General features: G+C 39.6%; 1 protein-coding gene across 1 annotated transcript in view; it reads left to right on the top strand.

The window, feature by feature from the left end:
• The window catches only part of cep170.S (centrosomal protein 170kDa S homeolog), a 97392-nt gene that overhangs the window by 37619 nt on the left and 41254 nt on the right, over nt 1–18519 (top strand). The window contains exons 7-8 of the mRNA XM_018265340.2: nt 6184–6309; nt 9253–9732. Of these exons, the coding sequence (XP_018120829.1) occupies nt 6184–6309; nt 9253–9732 (606 nt within the window). The remainder of the gene's footprint in view (nt 1–6183; nt 6310–9252; nt 9733–18519) is intronic.

Here is an 18519-nt window from a genome sequence, read left to right as displayed (position 1 = left end):
GATCCAACATTGGATTATAAAAGTGAGTTAGATGGGTTACTTAAACATGCATTTGAGAGGGGAGTAATTACTCAAGCCACATTTAAATATATGCAGGTTGATTTTCCGGTTATCCCTTTGATTTATGTTTTACCAAAGATACATAAAGATCCGGTGAACCCTCCAGGTAGGCCGATAGTAGCCGGCATCGACTCACTAACTAATAATTCAGCAGTGGTGTTGGACAGGGTACTTAGTCCCCTTATACAAGAAACAAAGTCATATCTTAGGGATACCTCTGATTTTTTGGGGAAACTGGATGCATTAGGGAAGGTTGAGGGCACTATATGGCTCGCGACACTAGACGTCGCCAGCCTATATACGTCTATACCACACCAATAGGGGTTACATGCTACAGAATTGCTGCTATTAAACAGTGGGATATACAGTGAAGATGAAATTATTTTCTTTATGGAGATTCTTAAGTTTATCTTACATAGGAATTATTTACGATTTCCGGAGAAATTCTATTTGCAATTGCGGGGGACGGCCATGGGATCCAGTGTCGCCCCGTCATATGCCAACTCATACATGAGTTGGTTTGAGGAGGGGCATGTCTATACTGATGTGCTGTTTGCCAGACATTGTCTGGCGTGGTGGCGGTACATCGATGATGTGTTCCTCATATGGCGGGGTGACCTGGATTCCCTGTCCGCCTTCCGTGAAGCAATCAATAATGCGAATAATGACATTAAATTTACCATGACAGCGAATCTCCATTCTGTAAATTTTCTTGATGTCCAGATAATTCGTTCCCAGGATAGATTTACGACCAGAATGTTTTCTAAACCCACTGACAGGAATCAATTGTTGACTTTTGACAGCTTTCACCCCCCAGCAGTCAAAAAATCTATTCCTATCAGTCAATTTACAAGGGTCTGTAGGATCACTAATGACCCGACCTGGGTCGATCACGACCTTATAACTATAAGAAACAAATTGGTTCACAGGGGCTACCCACCAGATAGACTAGATTCCACAGTGGATCAGATAAAAATTGACTCAGGACGGGTCAGACAAAAAGTGGACAATAGAGAGAAACGGTTAACTTTTGTGGGGCAATATCACTCTCGGAGTGAAAAGTTCAGACAAATTTTATGCAAACACTGGCATTTGTTGAAAGATGCGTATCCAACAGTGACAGAGTTCAAACAACCACCTATGATGTCCTTTAAAAAAGGTTCCACTGTAGGGAAGAGGTTAGTACGTACAGATATGCGACCACCACAACGGCAATATACATTTTTGGGTCCCCCTAGGGAGGGCATGTTCCGTTGTAAGGGCTGTGCACAATGTCGCTTTGTACTTACAGGAGATTAATTTTGTAGTATGGTAACAAACAGAACCTATAAGATCAGGGGTCATCATTCTTGTGAGACAAGCTACGTAGTGTATATGTTGGTATGTCCATGCAATTTGGTTTACATAGGGGAAACGACCCAGAGAATTAGGGATAGATTTTCCCAACATAGATCTACCGTGAATACAAAAAATTCTGTCCTACCAGTTTCAAAACATTGCTTAGATAAGGGCCATAGTGCAGAAGATTTGAGGTTTAGAGTGATACAGCATGTACCACAACCAAGGTTGCTGTTAAAAAGAACTGAGGTACAATGGATTCATCGTTTGAAATCATTGAGTCCGAATGGGTTGAATAGGGACTTTGACCTACACTTATTCATTTGATACGATGGCTTATATACCCGCTTAGTGATCATAAAAGGGTGATTAACTAGTTATGTGGCAGCCAAACTGCAATGTCGATAATACCAAGACTATAAGAGATACATATCTTGTATTGACTGTAATATCTTGTACTGTATTACACCAATCGATATCTACCATATATGTAAATGCTGTGCTGACATAGAGTGAATATAGCCAATAACCAAAATGGCGTGAATGACTTCATTGAGCGGATGTCTCCGTGCTCGCTTCTGTGACGCACTGACGCCGTAGCGTCCTTGCGTCGGAGTGACCGTGCACGCAGCTTTCGCTATTTCAATAGTGATGACCGACTTCCGGGTCCTTTCTTTATTCCATGTGAGATACTACGGGGACACGCTTGAGAAAGGGGGCAGGGGACCCCCGAAACGTCGCGTGATGTCTCCCATGATATGATGTCTCCCATGTAGATGAGTATACTTGACTGAACATGCTTTTATGATGGAAAAATAAATGTTACGTTTTACAATTTTGGAGTGCGACTCTGCTGGAACATATATATGTTATACATGGTTTCACTCACCATGATCTAGGACGCACCCTATATATCCTGATATTGAAGCTAAGGGAGTGCATTACGATATGGTTGGACTGTTTGTGTGTGTATATATATATATATATATATATATATATATATATATATATATATATATATATATATATATATATATAGATATATATATATATATAGATATATAGATATATATATATATATATATATATATATATATACAGTATAATCTTTCAAAGGTTTATTAGTGGACCAATGTTTCAATTCCATACAGGAATCTTCGTCAGGGTGAGAACAGTGTCAAAACACAGCCATTTTAAACATAGAAAATTATGCCAAACCCTTGTTGCTAGGGTGCTTAGCAACCCACGTGTGAGCAAAAAGAGGTGTGTGGTGTTATAGAGAAGAAACACGCAAAATCGTACAGTCCCCCCTTTACTTATGGTTTTTGTGCATCTTGCCATGTGGGATTTTGACGATAAAACCTGTCAGAAAGTAGGCAGTACCTGGTCTATCCCGTGCTCAAGAGCAGCAGCGGTGAACCGGAACCCGGAAGTTGCTGACAGGCTCCGTGACACGAGCGCTACTATCGTTGCTAGGCAACCTATGCGGCTTACTGTCAACCAAGCGCACGACAGCTGTTCAGCCGGTAGCTGCGTCCCTGCGTGTTACCACGGGCAGCTCAACCCGGCACCTGACAGATACCTGACACCTCCGATTGAATTTCTTCTTCAACTACTAGAACTACCATTGACTAGAAATTTCTTTCAATTCGAAAAATTGTTCTACCTCCAAGTCTCAGGAACAGCGATGGGAAGTGCGTTGGCACCATCTTATGCCAACCTCTTCATGCTAGAATTTGAATCCAGTCATATCATGCCACTACTGGGAAAATCCATACTCATTTTCGATACATCAATGTTCTGTTCTTCATCTGGACAGAATCAGAGGAGACCCTATTAGCTTTTCATCAAACTCTGAATGGACTGGATACCCCAATTAAATTAACCATGAACTTCAACAAATCTAACATAGACTTTCTTGACTTGAACATATTCCTGGAGAACTCGAAGATTGGTACAAGATTGTTTAGGAAAAGTACGGATCGAAACTCTATCCTGCACGCAACCATTAACCATCCACCAGACACAATCAGGGGTATCCCCTACTCACAATTCCTTCAGGTAATAAGGAACAACAGTTCATGGGAAATTGCCTTAACCCAATTGAAAGAGATGTTTGACAGAAACCTGGAGAGAGGCTACCAAGCAGACATGCTATACCAACAACTTGAAAGGGCACTTAAAGGAGAAGGAAAGCTACGGAGGCATTTTATTGCCAATAGATTAGCTGCAATAGTGCAAGCTAGAATGCTATAATTATTCTGTAGAATGTTTTAACATACCTGAGTAAAAAGCTCTAGAAACTCTCTGCTTGTTTAGGATAGGAGCTGCAGTATTAACATGGTGTGACATCACTCCCTGCCTGAGTCTCTCCCTGCTCTGGGCTCAGATTACAGCAGAGAGGGGGGGTAGCAAACTGAGCATGCTCTTGCCCAGGGCAATGAGGTTTAAGCTGAAGGCAGGAAGTCTGATACTGAAGCCCATGTGTACACAATAGAAGGAAAGAAATGCAGTGTTTCTTTTGACAGGGGACTCAGAGCAGCATTACTTTGGGGGTTTACTAGTATATTTAGATGGACCTTTCTGATAAGGCTTACTTAGTTGTAACCTTTCCTTCTCCTTTAAAGGGATCCTGTCATCAGAAAACATGTTTTTTTCAAAACGCATCAGTTAATAGTTCTAATCCAGCAGAATTCTGCACTGAAATCCATTTCTCAAAAGAGCAAACAGATTTTTTTATATTCAGTTTTGAAATCTGACATGGGGCTAGACATTTTGTGAATTTCCCAGTTCAATGTAATTGAAGGAGTTGTTCTTTACTATTGAGCTGTTATCTTGTGTTGCTATCTGGTTACCTTTCCATTCTTCATTTGTTTGGCTGCTGGGGGGGAAAAGGGAGGGGGGTGATATCACTCCAACTTGCAGTACGTGCAGAATTCTGCTGGAGCAGCACTATTAACTGATTCATTTTGAAGAAAAAATGTTTTCCCATGACAGTATCCCTTTAAACACACATAGGTAGATCTACTAACAAAGAAACAAACTACCGATAGCCCTACCGATCTTCTGATCTTCAGTACAACATATTCCAAAGCTTCTCAAATTTTGGCTACATGTGTGGGCAAGCACTGGCCAATGCTCAGCATGGATGAATCCCTCTCCCTCCATCAGGTGTCCAATCCTATGATCGGGTATAGAAGGAATATAGACTGGTTCGTACAGACTTTGTGAAATCCGCAAACACAGATACTTTTGGTTGTGCGTTCTTAATTCGTTTGGATTATGTATGTATATATGTATATATATATATATATATGTATTAGGGATGCACCGAATCCACTTTTTTGGATTCGGCCGAAACCCAGAATCCTTTGTGAAAGATTGGGTCGAATACCAAACTGAATCCGAACCCTTATTTGCATATGCAAATTAGGGGTGAGAAGGGGAAAACATTTTTTACTTCCTTGTTTTCTGACAAAAAGTCACACAATTTCCCTCCCCACCCCTAATTTGAATATGCAAATTAGGATACGGTTCGGCTGGGCAGAAGGATTCGGCCAAATCCTGCTGTAAAAGGCCTAATCCCAAACAGAATCCTGGATTCGGTGCATCCCTAATATGTACAGTATACATGTATGTATATAGTATACATGTATGTATATAAATATGTGGTGTTTATACAAATGGCCTGTAGGGGTCACTGTGCACTTGGGTTGTGCTGTGCAGTACTTTCTATACAGCTTGGGGTGTTAGAGTAAAGCTACTGTTGATGTGTAATGGCTACATGAACCTGCTAATAAAGCACTGTTATACTCTACTCATCCTCGGCTGCCAAAACACAAAGTAAAAGTATTTTCAAAATACATTGAGGCATTATATTATACCCATATAGCCATCTTAAGCCAGAAAAAGGCTTTAACCAAATATATGTGCTGCCTTTTTTTGGAATGAAGAAACTCCATACTTATGTGCTTTTTTTGATTTTTCATTAAAAACTACTGCTGGCTGATTAATTTTTGAATTACTGAACAGAGAAAAGTTTTAGTTTTACTGCTCTGCATAATTTTAATGCAATATTAAAAAAAGTAAATCCTTAAAGGAATTCTGTCATGATTTATATTTCTAAATCACTCTACCATGTAAAATTTCATTCCTAACCCAAAAAGTGTTTTTTTTTAGTTGTAATATTGGTGTGTAGGCATCCATCTCAGCCATTTTGCCTTGTCATGTGCTTTCAGAACAAGCCAGTGCTGCACTATGGAACTGCTTTCTGACAGGCTATTGTTTCTCCTAATCAATGTAACTGGATGGAGTCACAGTGGTACATTGATTTTTACTAATGAGTGCTGTTCTTAAATCAAGGAGCTGTTATCTGGTTACCTTCCCATCGTTCTGCTGATGAGATGCTGGGGGTGGAAGGGAGGGGTTGAAATTACTTCAACTTGCAGTGCAACAGAAAAGAGCTCGTCACATGACTGGGGGCACCTGGGAAACTGACAATATGTCTAGCCCCATGTCAGATTTCATAATTAAATATAAAAAAAATTGTTTGCACTTTGAAAAAAAAAAAAAATTTGATTTCAGTGCAGAAATTTCCCGGAGCAGCACTATTAACTGATGCATTTATAAAAACAAACATGTTTTCCCTTGCCAATATCCCTTTAACAATCCCTGTTTACTGGACTTGTGTTGAACCAAGGTGCATGCTGCACTCTAAAGCTTTTATACATTACATTGCTTTGTTATCAGCTATGTTAAATCAAAAGCTTTGTGTATTTTTGACAGTGGACATGTCAGCAGTACCTCGTGGTACACCGTTGTATGGACAACCCTCTTGGTGGGGAGATGATTACTCTAGTGAAAATAAACAACACTGCAAAGAAAGCACACTACATGAACTTAGTACTTCAGGTAACTTTTTGGGATCTTTTGAACTTTGCTGAAATTGTAAGAAAAAAAGCAAGGATTAATTGCATAAAGGTATGCAAGGTATGATTTCTATAGAAATAGATCATTCACTTATTTTACCATTTGCTGTGATTGTTATTTTTATGAGGTAGCATTTGCACATTGTTATTATGGGCATACCATTTCTATTGCCGCTAGCATTTATTTTCTTAGAACAGTCCTTGAATTATAAATATACTGTAAGGATCATTCCCACAACAAACAGGGTATACTCCATGAAATATTTGTATTATCATTTCATGTTTTTGTTTCTAAGTTTTGAAAAAGGTGCTAGAGCCCTAACCAAATGTAAATATTTTTTTAATAAGGGCATCATTAAAATCAATATCATTATTATTTAAATAATAATAATATGAATATTAATATTATATTATTTAAATATTCTAGTTATAAAAAATACAGTTATGGGATCAATTATACAGAAACCCGTTGACCAGTAACGGCCATCGCCCATAGACTCCATTATATTTCAGTTTTTTAAAAGCGTTTGTTTTCTGCAATAATATCACAGTACCTGGTACTTGATGTAATGTAATTCATCCTTGTTTCTGGCAAAACAATCCTATTCTTTTTTTTTTATATATATTTTGATAATTTTCAAGTAGACTTACAGTATAGAGATCCAGAAAGATCCCTTATCTGGAAAAGCCTAGATCCTGAGCATTCTGGATAACAGGTCCAATACCTATTCAAGTTGTATTCTTTATTTAAGCCCTGAGGTGATAAACTATGCAGTTTATGGATCCATTAAAAATTGTTATGCTAAAATCCAAAAAGTTGCTTTTCTGTGTTGGAATTCTGCAAAACTGATATGTTTATTGAAGTGTTGGGAAAACACTGAGCTAGACTGAGCAGAAAGCACTGATTGACTTAAAGGGGTAGTTATTTTTGTTATTTTTTTTAGTTATCTTTCTATTTAGTCCTTCTCCTATTCATCTTCCTACATTTCTTAAAAATTAAAGTTCTGCCTATATCTATAATGCCCTCTAATGTACTTGAAAATCATGTCCCATTGTCTCTTTCTCTAAAGAAAACAATCCCAACCTTTTCATTCTACCCTCATAGTTTAATTCCTCCATTCTTTTTAAACAGTTAAGTTGCATGTTTCTTTCCTCTCAGCTCATTAATATACTTTTTAATTACTGGGGTCCAAAATGCACTGAATACTCAAGGTGAGGCCTTATCAGGGACATGTAAAGATGTAAAATTAAGTTTTCATTTCTTAAGTTACTGTCATTTTATATGCAAGTACAATTATCTGCTATAGTAGCCACGGAATAGCGCTGCTTTGAATTAGACAACATGTTATTTTAAAAATCCCCAAAAGTGCATAATTTATCAAAATTAATCCCTATTTTCCAATTTGCTGGCCAATTTTCCAATTTAGTGAAATCGCTAGAAAGTTGAGAATCTTTCATGGAATTTACAGTTCTATACAATTTAGTATCATCTGCTAAAAGAAAAACTGTATTTTCAATGCCCACCTCCAGGTCATTAATAGGCAATTGAAAAAGCAAATGACCAAGGACAGACCCCTGTGTTACTCCACTAACAACACTGGTCCAACAAAAAATGTCCAGTTTACCACCATTTTTTGTAATGTATGTGTCAGCCTCTTCTGTATCCAAGTACAAATAGTGTGTTCCAAGCTGATTTTCCTTAATTAACCATTATCCTTCTGTGTGGAACTGTATCAAACTGTTTTAAAGCAAAGTCTAAGTATATCAAATCCACTGCCATCTTAGAGTCGAGGTTCCTAATCACCTCTGCATAAACGACAATTTAATAGCTTGGCAATCTGTTATGCATAAAATACATACATTATTGTCCCTTCCAAAAGCGTTTCTATTACTGATAGACTAACTGGCTTATAGTTTTCTGGCTGAGCATAGGATCCCTTTTTGAATGCGGTCACCACATTAGCAATTCACCAGTCTATCAGCACCATGACCTCAATGAAGCCTAACATTTTAAGTAAAGAGGTTTGTCAATTACAGAGCTAAGCTATTTAAATTGCCACAATCTCACAGGCAACTTAAAATAGAAAATTAAGGTAAATTACAGAAGTGCTCAGAGGAACACTCCAAGTAAGTTTGCATCTATTCACATTTTGGGTTTAGATCCCCTTTAATTTCCTTGTGTCCCCAGTGTATGCAAAGAAGTTGGAGGCCCAAGGCACTGTAATCCAAACTTTTTAGACATGGATTGTTTGATCAAAGATTTTAGGGATATATTGTTTGAATTGTGATAATAGAACCTCAACCAACTGCCAAGCAGATTCAAACTGACCTTTAGACAAACCATTTAAATGTGCACATCTATTGCCAGGAAAAGACAACTGCTGAATAAGAAATATTAGAAAGCCTTGCTGGAGTTAGAGATTAGAGATTTTAGTATTCACGGAAAAACGATTTCTTTACAGAAAGGAACACTATTCATTCAATCAGATATGAGGAGGGTAAATTATATTTTGGGGTTGCTTTGCAGCCCTCAGAACTAGGTATATTGAGTCTGTGCATCATATCATAAAATGAGATTACCACTTGATTTTGGCTGCAATAATGAACCTAATGTATGTTTTTAAGATCATGGGTCTTCCATGAACAAAGTATCTGCACACTACCTTAATTAATCACTCCTTTTCAAGCAATTAAAGGGATTTTTTTTATGCGTTGGGATATACATAAGCAAATGTTTAACAATTTTTTTTTAAAAATTATGTATTAATAAGACAGTACCTTGTACTTGATCCAAAGGAAGCTATCTGAAATATATATTCAGATTATTTATTCAGATTAAATTTTTATTAGCAGATGTAAGGTATTGATATCCAATTTACAGAAAGACCCCTTAACTTCTCGGTCTAATAACTGATTTTATTTTCAGGCCACAGCAAGGATGCTAAGAAAGATGGAGATGAAGGCACAGCAGGAAAAGAAGAAACATTGTTTCTGCTTTGTAGGGAGCCAAGTTACTTTGAGATACCTACAAAAGAATCTCCACAAAAATCTGATGTTGAAGAGAACATTATTCGTGAAATCCCAACAAAGGACACACATTGCTCTCATGCACTAGGTGCAGGACATGCGTCCTTTACAATTCAGTTTGATGAGAACTCTCCATGTAAAGTAACTATTAAGGATCATGTTACAAAATTCACTCCAGATTACCGTCAAAAATCAAAGAAAACATCACCATCATGTGCCAAGGACCTTTCTGCATTACAAACAGAGATGTTGGCTGCAGAAAGTAAAGTTGCAGATTGGTTGGCACAAAACAATCCACCATGTTTGAGAAAAGAAGTGCCTGAGGAAGATACCAAGAGTATTAAAAGCGACGTTCCAGTTTACCTAAAGAGATTGAAAGGTATCTGTTTACACTGATGACATACAATTGGGACAAGCACTTGGGCACAGCAATGATGTCATGTTGACAACTTTGGCTGCATTTTTCTGTTAAATTATACTGCGGGGGGAACTTGGTGGGGGTTCCTGATTAATTCTCAAGATTGAAAGCTAATTTTCTTTTTCATAAATCTGGGAAAGAAGTAATGCTGTAAGTAGGGATGCACCGAATCCACTATTTTGGATTCGGCCAAACCCCTGAATCCTTCACGAAAGATACCGAATCCGAACCATAATTTGCATATGCTAATTAGGAGTGAAAATGGGGAAAAAAAATATTCTTCCTTGTTTTGTGACAAAAAGTCATGCGATTTCCCTCCCTGCCTCTAATTTGCATATGCAAATTAGGATTTGGTTCGGCTGGGCAGAAGGATTCAGCCGAATCCAAATCCTGCTGAAAAAGGCCGAATCCTGGATTCGGTGCATCCCTAGCTTTAAGCCTATCTGGCACCACAAAAAAAGTTTCCATTGGAGGAAAATGTAAAATTGGGGTTAAAGTGTATATACTGTGTAGGGCTACTGAGGATTACTATCATATGCACAATAGATCAACTGTGCTTGTAAAAAGTAAATAGCATAAAACAAAAAAAGGTACTGGACTCATACTGGAGGAAGTACAAAGAGGTGATTTACTGTGCTTCTAGTGCCATAAATGCCTAGTGTAACCATGCCAACTTTTGTAAATACAACATAATGCAGCATCAGATTAGTGAAAGATATTCCAATCATGTTAGTTATAAATATGGTCTGTTCATTTAAAAAATAACTAGCAAATATATATATTTTTTAAATGTTGATGAGAATAAAATAGAAATCATTGGCAAAATACTAAATGTAACGAAAATATCGATACAGAACAGGTGCCAATGAATAAGGAGCTGCAAAATTTTCCAGCGATTTCACAAAAGTATTCAGAGATGACATGCAAAATTTTGCTCATTACTTTTTATAGATACATTTTTAACATACACACATTCATACTTAGTCATATGAAAAAATTTGGAACCCCTCTTAATCCCTCTTTGCAGTTTTGTTTATCATTGGCTGAGCTTTCAAAGTAGCAACTTCATTTTACCTCTTTCAGCATATTTCTCTTCATTCTGTCGTCATGCAGCAGTTGGATGTCAGATGAATGATCCAATATATCTTATAGGGGGGTGTCAGGCCCGAAGGCTCAGGTTGAAGTAACGGACCAAGGAGGAAGCTTGCAGGTTTCCAAACACAGTTCGCGGTACAAGATGGGGTCAAGAGTAAGAGTAGTCAGACGGGCAGAAGATCAGTTCAGGCAGCAAGTAGTCATAAACAGGAACAGGCAGAGGTCGATATCCGGGAATCCAAACAGAATAGTCGCACCCAGGAACACAATGAAGTAGAACCTATTCACAGGCAAAGGCAGTGGGTCTCAAACGTCCCTTTAAACAGATTTTTGGCGCCAAAACGTGCGTACTGACGTCATGCGTCACGCGCTGACGTTGCGCGTTGACGCTGCGCTTTTTGACGCTGGCGCAAATTCGCAGCGTCCAAACGAGGCGCCATTGCCAACTTCCCATGTGGCCTGCCCTGGGCGCCGCCATTTTGGACGGAACGCCGGCGGGAAGGGATGCGCTGGACCGAGCTCCTTACAGTACCCCCTCCCCCACGGGGGGCCTCCGGACCACCAGGACTGGGTTTAAAAGGAAATTTCTTATGGAACTTTTTTTAGAAGAAGTGGAGCGTGGATATCCGAATGTCTGATCCAGGAGCATTCCTCAGGTCCGAAACCTCTCCATTCCACCAAATATTGAAGAGTTCCTCTGGACATGCGAGAATCTAAAATTTTCTCCACCTCGAATTCAAGATGACCGTCCACGGATATGGGAACAGGAAAAGATGAAGAATGATCAATCAAAGTAGGTTTAAGAAGGGACACATGGAACACATTAGGAATCCGTATCTCAATGGAAGTTGAAGACGAACAGCTACAGGATTAATACGTTTGATTATGGGGAAAGGACCGATGAACTTGGGACCCAATTTAGCGGAAGGAATCTTGAGGTGGATGTTCTTGGTGGAAAGCCATACTTTGTCCCCAATAGCATATGGAGGGGGATGAGACCGCTTTTTATCGGCAAAAGTCTTTTGAGCAACGGAACTCTTCTCCAGATTGGTCCTAGTAGCTTGCCAAATTGCGGACATATGAGCCACTTGATCATTGGCTGCAGGTACATTGGAGAGAAGAAAGTCTTGTGGAAAAGCCAAAGGGTGCTGACCATACACACAAAAAAAAGGAGATCTCTCGGAAGACTCATGCAGAGAGTTACTGTGAGCAAATTCTGCCCAAGGAAGTAAGTCAGCCCAATCATCCTGACATAAAGAAATATGGCATCTTAAGAATTGTTCTAGTGCTTGATTGACACGTTCTGAGGCACCGTTGGACTGAGGGTGATAAGCAGACGAAAACTGTAGAGAGATGTTGAGGGATTTGCATAAGGATCTCCAGAATTTCGAAATAAACTGTGAGCCTCTGTCAGAAATAATTTCAACGGGAAAACCATGGAGACGAAAAATATGCTGGATAAATAATTTTGAGAGTTCAATGGCAGAAGGTAATTTGTGGAGAGAAATTAAATGGGCCATTTTACTGAATCTGTCAATTACAACCCAGATGACCGTGTAACCACGGGATGGTGGAAGTTCCACAATAAAATCCAGGGCAAGATGTGTCCAGGGTCGAGCGGGAATAGGCAGTGGTAGTAGTAACCCCATAGGAGAAGAATGACTGGACTTCGAGGCGGCACACACAGAACAGGAAGATAGAAAATCTTTGACATCTCTCCGTAGAGAAGGCCAACAAACCAGACGAGACAATAATTCAGTTGTTTTCTTGATTCCGGGATGACCGGCTTGCTTAGAATTGTGTGACTGACGAAGAATAGTCTGGCAAGGATCCGGGGGTACAAAGGCCACACCAAATGGAGTATCAGAGGGTGCAGACAATTGTGCCGACAGGATCTGTGATGTCATGGAAGGGAATAAAGCAGCTACAATCTTTGCTGGAGGAACAATGGGATCGTCGTCCTTTAGACATGAATCCACCGGGAAAAAACTTCTAGACAAGGCATCCGCTTTTTTATTTCTGGAACCGGGGCGGAAAGTAATGATAAAATTGAAGCGAGAAAAGAAAAGAGCCCACCGAGCCTGTCTGGGATTAAGACGTTTGAGAGCTTGAATATATTCTAAGTTCGTATGATCTGTGAATATTGTCACAGGGATTGTTGAGCCTTCCAAAAGATGTCTCCATTCCTCAAGTGCCAATTTTACTGCCAAAAGTTCTCTATTGCCCACATCGTAATTTCGTTCAGGTGGGGAGAATTTTCTTGAAAAGAAGGCGCACGGGTGAAGCTTCCCATCACTGAGTTGTCTTTGGGAAAGTACCACCCCAGCACCCATATCGGAGGCATCGACTTCAATGAAGAAAGGAAGCTGAGGATCAGGATGTTTCAGAACAGGAGCGGAAGAAAAATATTTTTTCAAAGATTCAAATGCTTCCTTGGCTTGTGAAGACCAGCAGTCGGGTTTCCCACCTTTGCAGATGAGAGCCAAAATAGGAGAAATTCTGGAAGAGAAGCCAGAAGCATCAAAGATGGTCCGAAAAGACTGGATAAAGGAGTTACAGTCCTGAATAAGCGGAGAATTCTTCTCCCATAAGGGCGATGCCCATTCCAATGCTTTCCCTTGGAGACGGGAAATGACGAACCCAACTTTAGCCCGCTCAGATACATACAGTGAAGGTTGAAGTTCAAATTGTATCAGGCATTGATTAATGAAGCCCCGACAAGCCTGGGGCTCTCCGCTGTAGAGAGGAGGAGCAGGTACCTTAGGCTCAGGATTAGAAGCAGAAAATGGCACAGCAGGTGGAGCGGACACAGCAGTGGACGCTGAAGGGTTAATCGACAGCTTGTCCAAAATGGCCTCCAAGGCATGGCCAAAATGAGTCTGCTGGGCCTCATAAGACTCCATGCAAGAAACCAGTCCACGGAAGGCTCTTCCGAAGTCGGGTAGAGGTTGAGCTTCCTCGGATGGGTCCATGGCTCGTGAATACTGTCAGGCCCGAAGGCTCGGTTTGAAGTAACGGACCAAGGAGGAAGCTTGCAGGTTTCCAAACACAGTTTGTGGTACAAGATGGGGTCAAGAGTAAGAGTAGTCAGACGAGCAGAAGATCAGTTCAGGCAGCAAGTAGTCGTAATCAGGAACAGGCAGAGGTCGATATCAGGAATCCAAAACAGAATAGTCGCACCCAGGAACACGGAAGTAGAAGTAGAACCTATTCACGGGCAAAGGCAGTGGGTCTCAAATGTGCTTTTAAACTGATTTTTGGCGCCAAAACGTGCGTAGTGACGCCATGCTTAACGCGTTGACGCTGTGCGTTTTGACGCTGGTGCAAATTCGCAGCGTCCAGACGAGGCGCCATTGCCGACTTTCCACGTGGCCTGCCCTGGGCGGCGCCATTGTGGACGGAACGCCGGCGGGAAGGGATGCGCTGGACCGCGCTCCTTACAGGGGGCTCCCTTTCCTAGCAGATGTATTAGAGATCATTCAAACAACTGATTACAGTACAAAAGTAACTGCCTTTTGCACAAATTCTGCATGTAGAGAAACAGGATTAATGGTGATTTTAATAGAGTGAGCTTTAATACATCTTCTATGCAAAAGAAGCTCCCCTATATGATATATTGCATCGTTCATTTGAGACCCAACTCCTGAATGAAGACAAAATGAGGTGAAATAGAGAGGTAAAAGGAAGTTGCTACTTTGAAAGCTCAGCCAATGATTTAGTACCATCAGCAAAAATAGAAACAATGCTTTCAGTGCCCACCTGTAGATCATTAATAAACAAGTTAAAAAGCTAAGGACTAAGTACAGAGCCCTGCAGTACTTCACTAGCAAAATTAGTCCAACCACTCTTTGTAATCTATCTTGTAGCCAGTTCTTTATCCAAGTACAGATATTATGTCCCAGGCCAATATTCCTTAATTTATTAATATTATTTAAATCCTTGCTTCATCTAAATAGCCCATTTTCATACAAATATAATTTATAGTAGTTGTGTGCGACTCGGTAATCCTAAATAAAAAATGCCATTTTAAGATCTAAGAGCTGCCCCTGGCAATTAATTGTGCACACAAACAAACATACATGTTAGATCACATGAGCCAATTAACAGAAAAAGTTTTGTCTTTTGCTTCCATACTTCCTTTTATAGTTAGAGCTGCAGTATTTCTGGTCAGGGGATCTCTGAGGGAGATGTTAATCTGTAATATGTTGCTTAAAGTGATACTGACAATAAAAAAATTCTTTTTAAAGTATGAATTTACATTAAAAGTTACCTATAGGTCATGCTGTTTTTTGCTGAGAGGTTTGTTTTTGTAAGAAATTGTTAGTTGAAGTTTCTAAACCTGACTGTTTTGCCAATCTGACTGTCCCATCGCAGCCTGTATGGACTACTGCTGCACAAATATGGCAGCCCCCTCATAGACGAACACAGGGAGTCAGATAGGTAATGTAAAAGCATTGGACAAATACTTTATGGCAAAATTATAGGTAGCATGCAAAACCAATATTATGATAGATGTAAAAAAAAAAAAGACATAATTTCTGGTGTCAGTATCTCTTCATATATTTTGTATTAAGTATTTTGGGAGTATAATTTATTATCCGTTTAAACAGAGTTACATAGTAAGTTAGGTTGAAAAAAGACACACATCCATCAAGTTCAACCTTTTAAGTCTATATATAACCTGCTTAACTGCAAGTTGATCCAGAAGAAGGCAAAACAACCCACTTGAAACCTCTCGAATTTGAGGGCAACTGCACGTTGGCAATTGGACTAGTCCCTGGATCAACTTGTACAAGTTATCATTCATATGCCTGTATTCCCTCACTTGTTAAAAAGCCATCCAACCCCTTCTTAAAGCTATCTAATGTATCAGCCAGTGTGACTAATTCAGGGAGAGAATTCCACATCTTTACAGCTCTCTTTGTTAAAAAAAACCCCTTCCGAATATTTAGGAGGAACCTCCTTTCTTCTAAACGGAATGGGTGACCACATGTCAGCTGGAAAGACCTACAGGTAAATAAAGCATTAGAGAGATAATTATATTATCCCCTTAGAAATTTATGCATGGTTGTAATATCACTCCTTAACCCTTTGCCTGCCAAGCATGTACGGCAGACAAATGCTCAGGCTGCCAAAAACGTACCTATTCGCCGTCTCTGCAGAGAGTGGGGAGGGAAGACAGCCCCCTGGGCAACGAGGCAAGGGGGCTGTCATGTCGGATCTGCAATGCAATCGTCGCAGATCTGACTTCAAAGTAGCAGACGCGATCACATGGTGCGTCTGCTACTTCACTTACCTCCTCCTCCCTGCAGAGCTGCCCACACACTTCCTGCTGTGCAACGACTCTGCATACATGATGTCCAGGGATGGCAGCGATCCTTCTTACTTTTTTTTTCTTATACTGTTATCTTTTGGATTTTTTTTGCCTAAAAACTTATTTTGGCAGCGTGACTATTGGATAATCGATTTTGCCCACTAATTACATTTTAATCAGTTATTTTGTTATTTCATTGATTTACATAATTTTTGTGGTTTTATTGTAATTTTATCCCTGCATTATTGTTCCTTATGTATCTTTAGTATAGTTTTGCTGTTTGGTGCTTTAGGATAGAAAGATATATTTTACTTTTGATCCGCCAGAATATGTGCTTTCCAAACATATATTCTTTTCTGGGGGTCTTTTTACAGTTTGGTGGTCTTACAGCACGTAAGTAGACCTCTGAAGTCCATATTTAGGGTGATTTTTCGTTGTACCTAAAACATTGTGTGAGAGAAATTGCAAACAGCAAAATTTTTAGGCGATTTTCAGAAATGTTGGAAAAACCTCTACATTTATAAAACCATTGCAGTTTGGTGTAGAAAGACTTCTTAATCTTTGTTGGATTCATCAGAATGTGTACTTTTCAAAAATATATGGTTTTGGAGGGGTCTTTGCTGTTAGGAGGGTCTTCTGGCACATAATATGAAGTCAAGGGTCTCTGTTCACATAAGGCGAATCGATAGCGGATAAAAATTCATATGCACTATTTTTATTTTGGGTCTGTACATGCACACTTGATATTTCTATGCATATTATATGCATATAAGAAATTGGGTGAGATAAATGTGGGCAATTGCAATGTATTTAGGCAATTTTCAGAAATGTCATAAAACCGCTGCATTTAGCGTAGCTTTGCAGTATGGTAGTTTGGAGTAGAAAGATATAATTACCTATTTTTGATTTGTCAGAATGTGTACTTTACAAAAATATATGGATTTAGGAGATCTTTGTGCTGTTAGAGGGTCTTGTGGCACATTATACAAAGTAGGGGGCTTTGTTCAGAGAAGGCGAATCGACAACAGAGAAAACTCATATGCCCTATTTTTATTTGGAGTCTGCACATGCCAGCTGACTTGGTATATCTATGCATATTGGGCATCAAACTGTTCAGTAGACCCTTGGTGTCAATATTTTTTATGTAAGATATGTATTTTATGTAAGAATTTGGGTGAGATAAATGTGACCAATTGCAATATTTCTAGGCGATCTTCAGAAATGTAAAAACCGATGCCGTTATCTACAAATTTAGGAAAAGTTTGCGGCTTGGTGTTTTGGAGTAGAAAGACATGTATACCCAATTTGGATTAGGGGTAATGTGTACTTTCGAAAATATATGGTTTTCTGGGGTGGATGTACTTTTTTTCTACCCCCCAAACTATGTAAATGTGTTATGTGAAATTAAAGACCATATGGGGGTTGTTCATTTTGGGGCCCCTATATGGCACGTGCTTAGGTACACCTCTACATATTAGGCATAAAACTGTTCAGAGGACCCCAGGCTTTCATATTTGGGGTGATTTATCTTGAAACCTAATAGTTTGTAGGAAATACGATGCTGCAGGGTGGAAGTTTTGAGGTGATTTTTGAAAATGTTACCAAAATTGCCAAATGTAGGAAAGGTTTGCAGCTTGCTGCTTTGGAGTAGAAAGACATGCATACCCAATTTGGATTCGGGGGAATGTGTAGATTCTGAAAATATATGGTTTTCTGGGGTAAACATACTTTTTCTACCTTTGCCCCCCCCCCCCCCCCAAAGCAATGTAAATGTGTTGATTTTGCAGTACCTGAAATGAAAGACTATATGGGGGTGGGTCTTCATTTTGGGGCCCCCATATGCCATGTGCTAAGGTAAACCTATACATATTGGGCATAAAACTGTTCAGAGGACCCCAGGCTTTCATATTTGGGGTGGTTTGTCTTTATACCTAATAGTATGTGGGAAATACTATGCTGTGTAGTAGAAATTTTGAGGTGATTTTTAGAAAAGTCACAAAAATTGCCAAATTGAGGAAAGGTTGGGGTGAACCTACTTTTTTCTACCTTCCCCCCCCCCCCCAAAATCTTTGCACATGTGTTGATTTTGCAATATCTGGAATTACAGAACTGATAGCACAAATAGGGTGTCTACATTTTGGGGCCCCTATATGCCACATTCTTAGGTAAACCTATACATAGTTGGCAGGGAAAGGGTTAAGCGTCTTTTCTCCAGCGTGAACAACCCCAACTTGGACAGTATTTTCTCAAGCTAAGATTTTCCATACCTTTTACAAGCTTAGTTGCCCTTCTCTGCACCCTCTCTAATTCAGCAATGTCCTGTTTGAACCCCGGAGACC

This window comes from Xenopus laevis, chromosome 5S (assembly GCF_017654675.1).
Source record: "Xenopus laevis strain J_2021 chromosome 5S, Xenopus_laevis_v10.1, whole genome shotgun sequence".
In the NCBI taxonomy this organism is placed as follows: Eukaryota; Metazoa; Chordata; class Amphibia; order Anura; family Pipidae; genus Xenopus; species Xenopus laevis.
This window is presented reverse-complemented; position numbering and strand designations above follow the sequence as displayed.